The sequence below is a fragment of the Panthera onca genome, chromosome D1 (assembly GCF_046562875.1).
Source record: "Panthera onca isolate mPanOnc1 chromosome D1, mPanOnc1 haplotype 2, whole genome shotgun sequence".
NCBI lineage: Eukaryota > Metazoa > Chordata > Mammalia > Carnivora > Felidae > Panthera > Panthera onca.
In genome coordinates this window covers 6,760,042-6,772,976 of record NC_138348.1, presented here as the reverse complement: position 1 = coordinate 6,772,976, position 12,935 = coordinate 6,760,042, and the positions used below count along the sequence as shown (strand labels likewise).

General features: G+C 51.9%; 2 protein-coding genes across 2 annotated transcripts; both read left to right on the top strand.

The window, feature by feature from the left end:
* Positions 1 to 8,788: 8,788 nt before the first annotated feature.
* ZNRD2 (zinc ribbon domain containing 2) lies at positions 8,789 to 10,459 on the top strand. Its single transcript, XM_060607235.3, has 4 exons — positions 8,789 to 9,212; positions 9,309 to 9,460; positions 9,590 to 9,674; positions 10,081 to 10,459. Exons 1-4 carry the CDS (start codon positions 9,194 to 9,196, stop codon positions 10,422 to 10,424), a joined length of 600 nt encoding a protein of 199 aa, XP_060463218.1. The 5' UTR covers positions 8,789 to 9,193; the 3' UTR covers positions 10,425 to 10,459.
* Positions 10,460 to 11,144: 685 nt separating this feature from the next.
* On the top strand, positions 11,145 to 12,863 carry FAM89B (family with sequence similarity 89 member B). The gene is made up of 2 exons (XM_060607236.3): positions 11,145 to 11,629; positions 12,037 to 12,863. The coding sequence occupies exons 1-2, from the start codon at positions 11,330 to 11,332 to the stop codon at positions 12,313 to 12,315; spliced, it is 579 nt and encodes a 192-aa protein (XP_060463219.1). The 5' UTR covers positions 11,145 to 11,329; the 3' UTR covers positions 12,316 to 12,863.
* The last annotated feature ends 72 nt before the right edge of the window (positions 12,864 to 12,935 follow it).

Genomic DNA, 12,935 nt, shown 5'->3' with positions numbered 1-12,935 from the left:
CCAGAATGTCGGATAAATTTGAAGTCATCCTGTTTTCAAGAAAGAGGCAAGTTAACATTTAACTTCCACACAAGTCGTGCAGTCTCAAGGATACACATGGTGCTTCTGGGAAGAAACCTAACCCCCCCCACCACCCTCCGCCAAGTGGGACCTGCCTCAGTTGGGGGCACAACTGACGGCGCCTCCAATGTGGCTTCTCCACGCGCTAGTCGCCTTAGAGTGTCCAGTCCAAGTCAAATAATGGAGTCTAGTCTTTGTTTTCGGAGGGACTGATTGAGGGCCCAACCTCTCTGGGTTGCCATGGCCACCAGCCAGATGGCATTCATCTCCCCCAGGGAATGTCTGAGTGATGACGGCTACAGGCTTGGGGATGAGGAAGACGCCTGGAGGTGCTAGTGTTGGCAGGTGTTCTATGTGGGAAGCAGAGGAGCCGAGGCCACCCTCTGCTGCTCCCGGTCTCTCAGCTTAAGCGGAATGGCAATCAAAGCAAGGTCAGAGCTGTCGAGTGGACGATAACAGACCCAGCAGGCAGTTAAGTTTAAGGCACTCGTGACAGTTTGCGTGCATTGGACCAGGGTGTTTTCCTTAGTAAGGGAGGCTCCAGGTGCCTTGGAAAGACAAAGATCACTAATGTCTCTCTCTCCCTCATGGCTCCTGTGTCTGAAGTCCTCCCTCCGACCCAGGTGGTTGTTTCACTTCCATTGTTACAAAATCAATCTGTTCTGTTCCAGTAGCCAGAACGTCACCTTTTTCCAATCATTCCCTACTGACATCTTTCATCTGGAAGGGTCTGGTGCAAGAAGGACAAGGACATTTAAAAAAACATTTTTTTTAACGTTTTTATTTTTGAGAAGTGAGAGAGCATGAGCAGGGGAGGAGGGAGAGAGAGAGGGAGGCACAGAATCTGAAGCAGGCTCCAACCTCTGAGCTGTCAGCACAGAGTCCGACGTGGGGCTCGAACTCACAGACCATGAGATCGTGACCTGAGCCGAAGTCGGATGCTTAACTGACTGAGCCACCCAGGCGCCCCTGACAGGGACATTTTTATACAACTTACAGGGACTCATTAGGTCCCCCAGTCTACATTTGGGCCACTTCTGAGGACTCAAAGAGAGAACACTCCAGTTGTTTTCACGATCCAGGACCACATCTGTCCAACAAGAGAACCTAGGTGGTTGAACCACAATTCAGTGTAAATCTCATAGGTCCCCTTTGAGCTGCCACCGAGGAAATGCAGCAACAGGCTGGGGCTAGTGTTAGGGGAAACAAAGAATCATGTATTTTTTTGTTTTCTAGAGATTTTACACCAAACATGGGGCTCGAACTCACAACCCTGAGATCAAGAGTCGCCTGCTGTACCAACTGAGCCAGCCAGGTGCCCCAGTGACTTTTTAAAACTGGTCTATCTAAACCCCACCCCTCTCATCCTGATCATTACAAAGGACATAGCCAAGAGGAGATGGTCCCATCCTGGGGACAGCCACATTCAGTGACTGAACTGCTGTACTGAGTATGGACCGGGGGGAGGGCCAGAAATATTTTTGAGTTTATTATTTCTTTAAGTAAACTCTACCCCCAACGTGGGGCTTGAACTTCCCACCCCAAGATCAAGAGTTGCATGTTTTTTGAGTTTAGTTTTGAGAAAACTACTTCAACACTCAACAGTGCCACCTGCCTGCGGATGATGGCATGAAAGGGCCACCAAATCCCTAGACCATCAGCCCCCCTTGTTGCGTGGCTTTTGGGATAACAGTTGCACTGTTCCTACGCTACAAATCATCCAGAAAGTAAAATGCACAGATGAGTCTCAAGAACCACAATGATGGGGGCGCCTGGGTGGCTTGGTCGGTTAAGCATCCGACTTCGGTTCAGGTCATGATCTCACGGTCCGTGAGTTCAAGCCCCGCGTCGGGCTCTGTGCTGACAGCTCAGAGCCTGGAGCCTGTTTCAGATTCTGTGTCTCCCTCTCTCTCTGCTCCTCCCCTGTTCATGCTCTGTCTCTCTCTGTCTCAAAAATGAATAAACGTTAAAAAAAAATTTTTTTTGGGGCGCCTGGGTGGCGCAGTCGGTTAAGCCTCCGACTTCAGCCAGGTCACGATCTCGCGGTCCGTGAGTTCGAGCCCCGCGTCAGGCTCTGGGCCGATGGCTCGGAGCCTGGGGCCTGTTTCCGATTCTGTGTCTCCCTCTCTCTCTGCCCCTCCCCCGTTCATGCTCTGTCTCTCTCTGTCCCAAAAATAAATAAAAAACGTTGAAAAAAAAAAAAAATTTAAAAAAAAAAAAATTTTTTTTTAAAAAAAGAACCACAATGATGTGGCCAAAGCTGCCTGGCTGGACTGGCACAGCACCACCGTACCCTGAAAAAGGCACCGCCGATAGCCCCAAGAAGGAGTGAAAGGTTCTATGTAGTCAATTCCCCCGGAGAGAACAGGGGCAACACTACCTACGCTGTGGCCTCCCTAGTCGTAGGACACACAGATGAACGTTCGGCAGGAGTCACAAGTTTGGCAGGGAGTGGTGGCCTCTGTACCAGAAGCCTAGAATCTTCTCCTTTGTGCCCACTCTATGGTGGTGGACGTGTTGCGTATGATGAAAGACCCAGGAAGAAAGGGAGACAACCTGGGTGATGCAGGACCGATCAACAGCTTGATTCTTGCCAGTCTCGTTAGAGAATGGCCCATGGCGTGGGCAGCTACATGAGCGATCTGTATTGAGCAGCCGTGGTTTGTTTCCACAGTTAGCCGAAAGCATTGCCATGCGAAGCCCCCTATTGGCCGGCAGGGTTACTATCACTGGCATTGACCTCACGTGTGGGGACTCCCTGACATAGCAACCACAGCCACATTGCTTTCTGGCTGCAGCTGCCAGGTTCATACCCTTTGGCCAACCTGGGCCTGAGCTGGTCAGTCCAGCAAAAGGTTTGTCAATTTTGTTGATCTTTTCAATGAACTAATATGTAGGTTAGTTGATTTTTCTCTAATCTTTACTGTAGCTTTTCTTTTGCTTGCTTTGGGTTTAGCTTATTCTTCTTTCTCTATTTTCTTAAAAAAACTTTTTTTTAATGTTTATTTATATTTGAGAGAGAGAGAGAGAGAGGAAAACGCAAGTTGGGGAGGAACAGAGAGAGGGAGACACAGAATGCGAAGCAGGCTCCAGGCACAGAGCCTGACGCGGGGCTCGAACTCAGGAGCCGTGAGATCATGACCTGAGCTCAAGTCGGACGCTTAACCGACTGAGCCACCCTCTTTTTCTATTTTCTTAATATGGAAGTTTAAGCTATTGATTTTAGATCTTTTTTTTTTCTTTTTAAATTGAAGGTTTTAGGGGTGCCTGGGTGGCTCAGTCGGTTAAGCGTCTGACTTTGGTTCAGGTCATGATCTCACGGCTCCTGAGTTCGAGCCCCGCGTCAGGCTCTGTGCTGACAGCTCAGAGCCTGGAGCCTGCTTCGGATTCTGTGTCTCCCTCTCTCTCTGCCCCTCCCCTGCCTGCATCCTCTCTCTTTCTCTCTCTCTCAAAAATAAATAAGCATTTAAAAATTTAAAAAAATAAGATTTTAGAACTATAAATTTCCTTCTAAGCAGTGCTTTGACTGTATCTCGTAAGTTTTGGTATGTCGTGTTTTTGTTTTCATAAATCTTAAAGTAGTTTCTAATTTCTCATGTTATTTTTTCCATGTGATTTCTTCTATGACTCATTGGTCATTTTAGAGTCTGCTGTTTAATTTCTACGTATTTGTGAATTTCCTAAATTTCCTTCTGTTATTGAAAACTTCATTACATTGTGGTCTGAGAACTTACTCTGTATGATTTCAACCCTTTTGAATTTACTGAGACTTGTTTTATGGTTTACCACATGGTCTCTTCTGGAGAACGTTCCATATATACTTGAGAAGAATATGCATTCTGCTATTGTTGGGTGGAATATTCTATAGATGTCTGTCAGTACTTGGGCTTGACTTGCACGTCTGTGACTTTTAAAGGAAACTACCTTGGTCGAGGCTCTTTCTGTCTCATGGTGATAATAACATCTTGTTTTTTTTCCTGGTCTTAATGTAAGGGCGAGGAGCATTTTCTAGGGCAGTGGAGCTGATCACAAAAATTTATCCAGATTTTTTTTGGCCACCTTTAGCAGCACTGTGAACCCATATTAAGACAACAAGAACCCAAAGAACAATCCATGCCTCATCTATGGTTTTCTAAGGGAGCTTGTCTGTCTCAAGAGAATCTCCCTGAGTGGGATAAAGCTTCGATATAGCAGCTAGGACTCATTGGCAAAAAAAAACAAAAACAAAAAACTAAGCAAAGCTGAGACCTTTCATCATCATCTTGGCATGGGTATAAGATTCGCATGATAGGGGCGCCTGGGTGGCTCAGTCGGTTGAGCGTCCGACTTCGGCTCAGGTCATAATCTCACAGTTTGTGGGTTCGAGCCCCGCGTCGGGCTCTGTGCTGACAGCCCGGAGCCTGCTTCGGATTCTGTGTCTCCTTCTCTCTCTGCCCCTCCCCGACTTGTGCTCTGTCTCTGTCTCTCAAAAATAAATAAAACATTAAAAAAATGTAAAAAAAAAAAAAGATTTGCATGATAGACTGTAGGAAGGACTGAGCTGTTAGATGGTCCAGCTGTTACTGTCCTTCCTTAACAAGCATCCCATGTCCTTCTCATCTCCCAAGTGAGCCAACAAAATTCTCATGGTTCATCCGACTTTGGTCCATAGTGGTAGTAAATTTCCCTCCCTTCATTGTTCAGTGTGTATGTGCCGTCTGAAAGGGGCTGGAAACTTCCGTATGCCCCAAATGAGTCTTAGGGCTGGTTGTTACAACGGGGCAGACCCGAGGCTGACTGCCGGGCTGTGGGCAATTAGCCCTGCATCCCCCAGTCCCACCCAGAGGAGAGTTAGCAACAACCTGGGCGGCGTCTGGCAGCTGGCTTCGACCCTACCTCCAGGTACTCCACCTGCAACGACCTCCCTCACTCGTTCTCATGAACAGGAAAGGAAGTCGCAGGCCGTTTATTGACTGGTTGATTGTTACGATTTGGTCAACCTGCGCGCTGCTGAGTCCCTTGGCCTTCCCCTCAACATGTGTTCATCAGCCCGTGAGGTCCTCATACTTCCTCTTACAGAAAACTGCTTCCGTCAGCACCTCATCCTCAGTGCCAGAACAGTCCAGAACTGTGAAAGGGTCTCTTATTATTACTTTTTTTGCAATTTATGATATTTATTTATTTTTTAAAATTTTATATTTTTAAAAAAATTTACATCCAAATTAGTTAGCATATAGGGCAACAACTGATTTCAGGAGTAGATTCCTTAGTGCCCGTGACCCATTTAGCCCATCCCCGCCTCCCACAACCCCTCCAGCAATCCTCTGTTCTCCATATTTATGAGTCTCTTCTGTTTTGTCCCCCTCCCTGTTTTCATATTATTTTCGTTTCCCTTCCCTGATGTTCATCTGTTTTGTCTCTTAAAGTCCTCATATGAGTGAAGTCATATGATTTTTGTCTTTGTCTGACTAATTTCACTTAGCGTAATACCCTCCAGTTCCATCCACGTAGTTGCAAATGGCAAGATTTCATTCTCTTTGATTGCCAAGTAATACTCCCTTGTATAGATATACCACATCTTTATCCATTCATCCATCGGTGGACATTTGGGCTCTCTCCATACTTTGGCTGTTGTCGATCGTGCTGCTAGAAACATGGGGGTGCATGTGTCCCTTCGGAACAGCACACCTGTATGCCATAGGGTCTCTCATTTCACCCTACTTTCAAATAAACAAGGTGACACAATTTCAGGGATACTGGCAGAAGACCTGAGACTTCTGGGCCAGAGATATAAAGGACTTCGTTACCGCACAGCACGCATTATGAACACGAGAATACTTGTCACTTCCCCTTACCCTCAGGTCTCACCAGGGCAATGCAGGTAGACTCGTATGGATGCCTACACACAGGGCGAGTTGTGTCACCATAGAGGAACCCTGAGCTTGGGCCATCCAGGGATTTCATAACGGGCAGTAAGTATGCCCGCCCTTTGCTCTAGAGGGAGCCGCTATCTCTGTTGTCCAAGGCTGTTGACTATACAAACATCCTGGGAAAGATAGTTCAGAATAAAGGTAGTGTCTCTGCTCACGAAACCTGCATTCGTGTGACAGGCTGGGAGACAACGGTCTCCTACCACCTCTCTCCTCACATCTCACTAAATCCCCAAGGCAACCCTGCCAAGTAGGTGTAACTGACCCAGTTTCACAGATGAGGAGCTGGAAGTCCAGACAAGTGAAGGGAATTACTGCTGGTGACAGAGGCAGTAAGCGGCAGATCCAGGATCAAAGCCAGGCCTACCTGGTGCCTGACCTGTGCCTTGTCTACCCTCCTGCACAACTGGAGGCAGGGACGGGCTCTGAGGAGAGACAGGTGATGAGAATCCCCTTGAGTAATGGGAGAGTGGGCTTGCAGGGAGAGTGGGAAGAGAGGAAGTGGGCCGGGAGCCAAATTCATAGGACCTTGGAGACTATAGTAAAGACTGGATTTTTGTCTAGGTATGATGGGGGGATGCCAGAGGATTTTGAGCAAAAGAGCGATATGACTTGATTTGTGTCTTTTTGTTCATGTTTATTTATTTTTGAGAGGGAGAGGAAGACAAAGTGGGAGCAGGGGAGGGGCGGAGAGGGAGGGAGACACAGAATCCGAAGCAGGCTCCAAGCTCTGAGCTGTCAGCACAGAGCCCGACGTGGGGCTTGAACTCACCAAGTGTGAGATCATGACCTGAGCCAAAGTCGGCCGCTTAACCGACTGAGCCACCCAGGTGCACCCTGATATATGTCTTAAAAGCATTATTGTTGGGGCGCTTGGGTGGCTCAGTCAGTTGAGCATCCAACTTCGGTTCAGGTCACGATCTTATGGTTTGTGGGTTCAATTCCCACGTCGGGCTCTGTGCTGACAGCTCCGAGCCTGGAGCCTTCTTCAGATTCTGTGTCTCTCTCTTTCTCTGTCCCTCCCCCGCTCATGCTCCCTCTGTGTCTCAAAAATGAATAAAGGTTATAAAAATTTTTCAAAGCATTATTGTTTCCTGTTCTGTAGAATGGGGATAACAGTAGTACCTTCTGGATAAGGCTGTCATGAGGAGTAAACTAAAGGGATGAAACAGGAGGATGAATGTCAGGATCTTAGTTGGCTCCAGGAAGAATAAGCTGTTGAGGGGATACCGGCCATGCTGATGAGATGAGTTTAGGATGGGGCTGGGAGCTGAAGCGGTATGGACCTGGAGGGTCTGTGCATCCAGGTTAGAGTTCAAGAGTTCCTCTAGTCAGCTTGGCTGAACTGACTTCGGGTCAGCCTGCGAGTCAAGAGCACTAATGCCCGGAAGCCTGCTGGTAAATGGAGAGAGTGAAGAGGGGCACAGAGCTCTCCAAGTAAGCAGGAGGCAGCAAGGGTCAGAAAATGGCAGTTCCGGGGAGTCTATGTAGAAAGAAGATGGGGCCAAAAGGAGGGCAGTCAATCTCCAGGTAAGATTGCAGAAGCACGTGCTGTGTAGCCAAAGAAGGAAGTTGCCGATTAGATGATGGGGGTCTAAATCCTAGCTCCTTCTCCTTTGCCCTGGGGTACAGTCTTAAGGCACTTCAGCCTGCACATCTGGGGACCACTGCCTGCCCCGTCTGGCTTCTCTAAATCTAATAAAGGAGAGAATGTATAAAGAAAAAGAACACAGAAGAGAGGGAAAAATCAAGACCAATGTTCAGGGAGCACTAGTAAAAAAAGAATATTACAGGTAGTTCAGGGAGCACTACCTAAAAAAGAATATTACAGTCATAACTATTAGGTCCCTCAGCCTCACCATCCAGCGGGAACCCCTCCGCAGCAGCTGGACCAGCTCTTGTGCCTGCCCAGTACAGCACTTCTCAGTCAGCCAGAGTTTTGAGGGCTTACACTTTTTTTTTTTTTAATGTTTATTTTTGAGAGAGAGACGGAGGGGGAGAGGGGAAGGGACAGAGAGGGAGACACAGAATTTCAAGCAGGCTCCAGACTGTGAGCTGTCAGCACAGAGCCCGAGGACGTGGGGCGGGAACCCACGAACTGTGAGATCATGACCTGAGCTGAAGTCAGTCCCACGCTTAACCGACTGAGCCACCCAGGCGCCCCATTGAGGGCTTAAACTTTAAAAAGAAGAGAAGGAAAGAAAAAAAGGAAGGAAGGAAGGAAGGAAGGAAGGAAGGAAGGTAGGTTAGGGGCGGAGTTTGCATTAGTCGAAAGAAAAAAAGAAAAGAAAAGAAAGAGAAAGAAAGAAAGAAAGAAAGAAAGAAAGAAAGAAAGAAAGAAAAAGAAAAGTTAGGGGCGGTCATTGCATCAGTGAAAGAAAGAAAGAAAGAAAGAAAGAAAGAAAGAAAGAAAGAAAGGGAAAGAAAGAAAAGTAAGTTAGGGGCGGTCATTGCATCAGTCAAAGAAAGAAAGAAAGAAAGAGAAAGAGAAAGAAAGAAAGAAAAAAAAAGAAAAGTTAGGGGTGGTCATTGCATCAGTCGGAAGGAAGGAAGGAAGGAAGGAAGGAAGGAAGGAAGGGAGAGAGAAAGAGTCAGGGGCGGACTTTGCATCAGTCCCAGGCGGCCTTGGGGCTAAGGGGTCGGCAGATCGGGACTCCGAACAGGCAGAAAGGGGTGGGAGTGTCTTGAAACAGGCTGAAAGGAATAGAAAGGGAGACCGATCCCCGCCTGGCCTGCCTTCTGAAGTGAGAAGTACTGAGGCCCGAGGAGGCTCGACGCGCGCGCAGGGGGCCACTAGTTACCATCAAGTGTGTTGTGACGACACTGCCCGGCCTGCCGGTGGGACCGGTGCGGAAAGGGAAGCCCTAGGGCAGGTGGAGGCCAGCGGGGATTTCACCAGCCAAGTGGTCTTCTTCATCTGCGACGGGTAAGACAGGCGACCCCGCACACCCACCACTTTCCGGTCCTGCGACCCGAGCGGCGTTACCCCGGGGACTCCCCTCCCGCGGCCCCACCAGCCCAACGTTCGCAGACCCGGTTCCGGATGCGGGGCTCGCCAGCAGGCCGGCGTCGCCGGCAGCAGCCACGCCCCACTCCTGGCATGTTGACGTCTGCGGGGTGCCGTTTCCGCCCTCATCCTGGGAGGGAGTGAAGGGGGCGGAGCCGGGTGGAAAGCGCGCTGCTTGTACGTCACTTCCGGTGAGCCTAGTGGCGACAACGGCAACATGGCCCTGAACGGCGCTGGTGAGGACTTGGGCTGCGGGGGCCTGTGGTTGCGGGATATAGGAGGCAACCCGCTCGGGCAAGACCTCTCTGTCTCTTGTGACTCTCTTCCGCCAGAAGTCGACGATTTCTCCTGGGAGCCCCCAACCGAAGCGGAGACGAAGGTTCTGCAAGCGCGACGGGAGCGACAGGATCGCATCTCCAGACTCATGGGCGACTACCTGCTGCGTGGTTACCGCATGCTGGGCGAGACGTGCGCGGACTGCGGGGTGAGGAGACTCGGGACGTGGGATCGGGGATGGGGCCGCGGACCAGGCCTCCACGGCCCTTCCTCAACTCTCCCCCCTGGATTCCATGGCCTTGCGTCTCACCCCTGCCCCCGTACTTTCTGCTTCTAGACGATCCTCCTCCAAGACAAACAGCGGAAAATCTACTGCGTGGCTTGTCAGGAGCTCGACTCAGACGTGGATAAAGATAATCCGGGTGAGGGGGTCGAGTGTGCTTGGTGGAGAACATGCGTGCTAATAGAAGCCCCGGAACAGTAGGTTTGGGAGGTGACAGTGGAGTCTGCGGGTGGGGCGGAGGTAAGGTGCTTTCTCCTTTCCGCTCTAGAAAGGACCATTCGTTCAGTGAGAGCACTAAACACCTACTTTGTGCCAGACACTGTGAAGAGTCTGAGCGCCATCGGGCACGGTCCTGATGGGAGAGATGAATCAAGGGCACGAATAACTTCGACACAAAGAAGAAAATGGATGCGTTACCTAATAGAGGGGTTAGGAAAAACATCTCAAGCATAGAAAGAGCAGAGCAGTAAAGAGTTAAGGAGGTGGCTCAGGGCCGAGAGGGGACAGGCGTCCTGACCATTTCACCCACTTTCTCCTTTTTTTAGCTCTGAACGCCCAGGCTGCCCTCTCCCAAGCTCGGGAACACCAGCTTGCCTCTGCCTCGGAGCTCCCCTTGGGCTCCCGGCCAGCCCCTCAGCCCCCAGTACCCCGTCCAGAGCACTGTGAGGGAGCTGCAGCAGGGCTCAAGGCAGCCCAGGGACCACCCCCTCCTGCTGGGCCTCCAAATGCAGACGTCCTGGCCTGCACACAGGAGGCCCTCCTGCAGAAGCTGACCTGGGCCTCAGCTGAGCTGGGCTCTAGCACCTCCCTGGAGACTAGCATCCAGCTGTGTAGCCTAATCCGAGCTTGTGCTGAGGCTCTGCGCAGCCTGCGGCAGCTTCGACACTAAGAGGCCCCTCCTGAGAAAAACCCTCTAGAAAAACAGCTGTCCTCTCGTGTGGTTTGTTCTTTTCTTGGTTCTGAGTTGCATGCCAGCCCCGGCTCCATGAGCCTTTTCCCTGCCTTTGGCCTCTTACCCTACTACTGTCTGCTCTCCCTGATGCCCTGAGAGATTCGTTGGGCTTCTCTCTGCTTGGTTTCCCCGCCCAGAAGGAGCGAAGAGGGAGAGGACTATGTGATACTTTCTTTCTGAGGAGGAGGCCAAAGCCTCTTCAAAAGCCGAAGGAAGAGGGGTGGTCCTCTCCGCACCCCTGCAGCCTCCTCGGCCATCCAGTGCTCATTTCCCATCCTCCAGTGACATTTGGGGGTTCCAGTCCCCTTTGGCATCTTCTCCTTCCCCTGAGTATTCTGGTATCATCATCCTGACCCACCTCATGCCCAGCCCAGGTACTCAGACACTTGACAGGACGTCAGGGACCAAGTATGGACTTACCCAAGTCTCCCGACCGCCCCAGCCCCCTCGTTTTGGATCCTTTCCCTTGGGAGTTATAATTGGGCAGAATGATTAAACACATTGTTGTGGGGGGAGCAAAAAAGAACCACGAAGGGACCGCGTGCGCCGCTTTTGGTCACCCCCACCCCTTTTCTGGCTCCCGTTCAGTGGATGCCCCGTTCCGTTTTCTCAGCTTTTCGAGATGTGGTCCCACCACCATAGCCCTTTTAAGGGAGGCCCCGCCCGTGCGAAGGGGGTGGGGCAGGGGCGGAGTCGGAGGAGTCGGGGAAGGAACAAAGCGCGGCCTGCGGGCGGCGGCTGGGCTCGGCCGGCTGGGCCGCGCGGTGCGGGCCCTGCGGGCGGCGGCCCGGGCGCAGCGTTGAAGGGAAGCAGGCCGCAGCGGGGTCCGCGCCGGCCGGGCCATGAATGGGCTGCCCTCGGCCGAGGCGCCGGGTGGCGCTGGCTGCGCCCTAGCCGGGCTCCCTCCGCTGCCGCGCGGCCTCAGCGGTCTCCTCAACGCAAGCGGGGGCTCGTGGCGGGAGCTGGAGCGCGTCTACAGCCAGCGCAGCCGCATCCACGACGAGCTGAGCCGCGCCGCCCGCGTCCCAGATGGGCCCCGCTACGCTTCGGGCGCCACCAGCGCGGGACCCGCCGCCGGTCCCCCCGGTCCGCGTCGTCCTGTCAATCTCGACTCAGCACTAGCAGCGCTGCGCAAGGAGATGGTGAGTGGCTGGGCCCCGGACCTACTGGGCGGGGGTCTGCCACTGAGCGTGAGGGTCCGGGGCGGGGCGGCGGGCAGAGGCACGGAACAGGGAACGCATAGCTTGCGTCTCAAGATCTACAGAAGCTACTTGGGTCAGAGGGGATATGGTAACGATAATTATAGTTACTGTTTATGGCACTAGTTACCATGTATTTTTAAGAGCTTTACTCGTGTTACTTCATTCCATCCTGCTAGATAAACGTTATCCCCATGTTACAGATGAGGGTCAGTGACTTGCCTAAAGATTCATAGCTTGCAGGTGGCATCTGATGTCCACAAACTTTGTGCTTAGAGAGGTGCAGGAAGATTGGCTAGGGCAGAGGGTGGCCTGGACCCCAACCCCAGCCCACCCTCAGTCTTTTGCAGGTGGGGCTGCGGCAGCTGGACATGTCCCTGCTGTGCCAGCTGTGGGGCTTGTACGAGTCAATCCAAGACTATAAGCACCTGTGCCAAGACTTGAGCCTGTGCCAGGACCTGTCATCCTCCCTGCATTCAGACAGCTCCTATCCACCTGATGCTGGCCTATCTGATGATGATGAACCTCCTGATGCCAGCCTGCCCCCGGACCCGCCACCCCTCACTGTGCCCCAGACACACAATGCCCGTGACCAGTGGCTGCAGGACGCCTTCCACATCAGCCTCTGAAGAGCTGGGGGTGGGGGGAATATGCACCCATGCAAAAGGCTCAGAAACTCACCCGTAGTAAGTACTCAGACTTCTAGTGCCTGCTTTCCCCCATACCACCTCACTTTATAGGAAGGCAAGGCTTGGGCCCCTCAGAGGCAAAATTGCCAACCCTCTCTCTCCTGACTCTGGTTAGCTGGCACTGGGGCAGGCACCTGGCCTACAGCCTTTGCCCATGGCACTGGACCTCCACTTCTGCCACACGTGTGCACCCCAGCTTGGCCAACCTTCAGTCTGGTGGTGGGGCCCAAAGCATCTGGCACTCCCCTTAGCGTCTCTGGGATTGGGATGAGTGCCTGGTTCCCATCACCTTTTCACCTTTTGCTGCTACTGGCAGCTGCTGGCTCAGGGGCATCCCACCTCTGGTCCCTGGGTTCCACTGCTCTAGACCAGGGCATCCCCATTCCTGCACCCACCCACGGCCAGGAGGGCCAAGGCTCCATGCTGGATATTTAAGTTTAGGGGCCAGACTCCTGGGCACGGAGGTAAATAAATACTCTCTCAGCGTTCTTGTGTTCTGACTGCCTGGCTCTGCGGCTGGAAGATAGCGGTGTTTCTGGCAAGTGCGGCCCCGCGCTTCG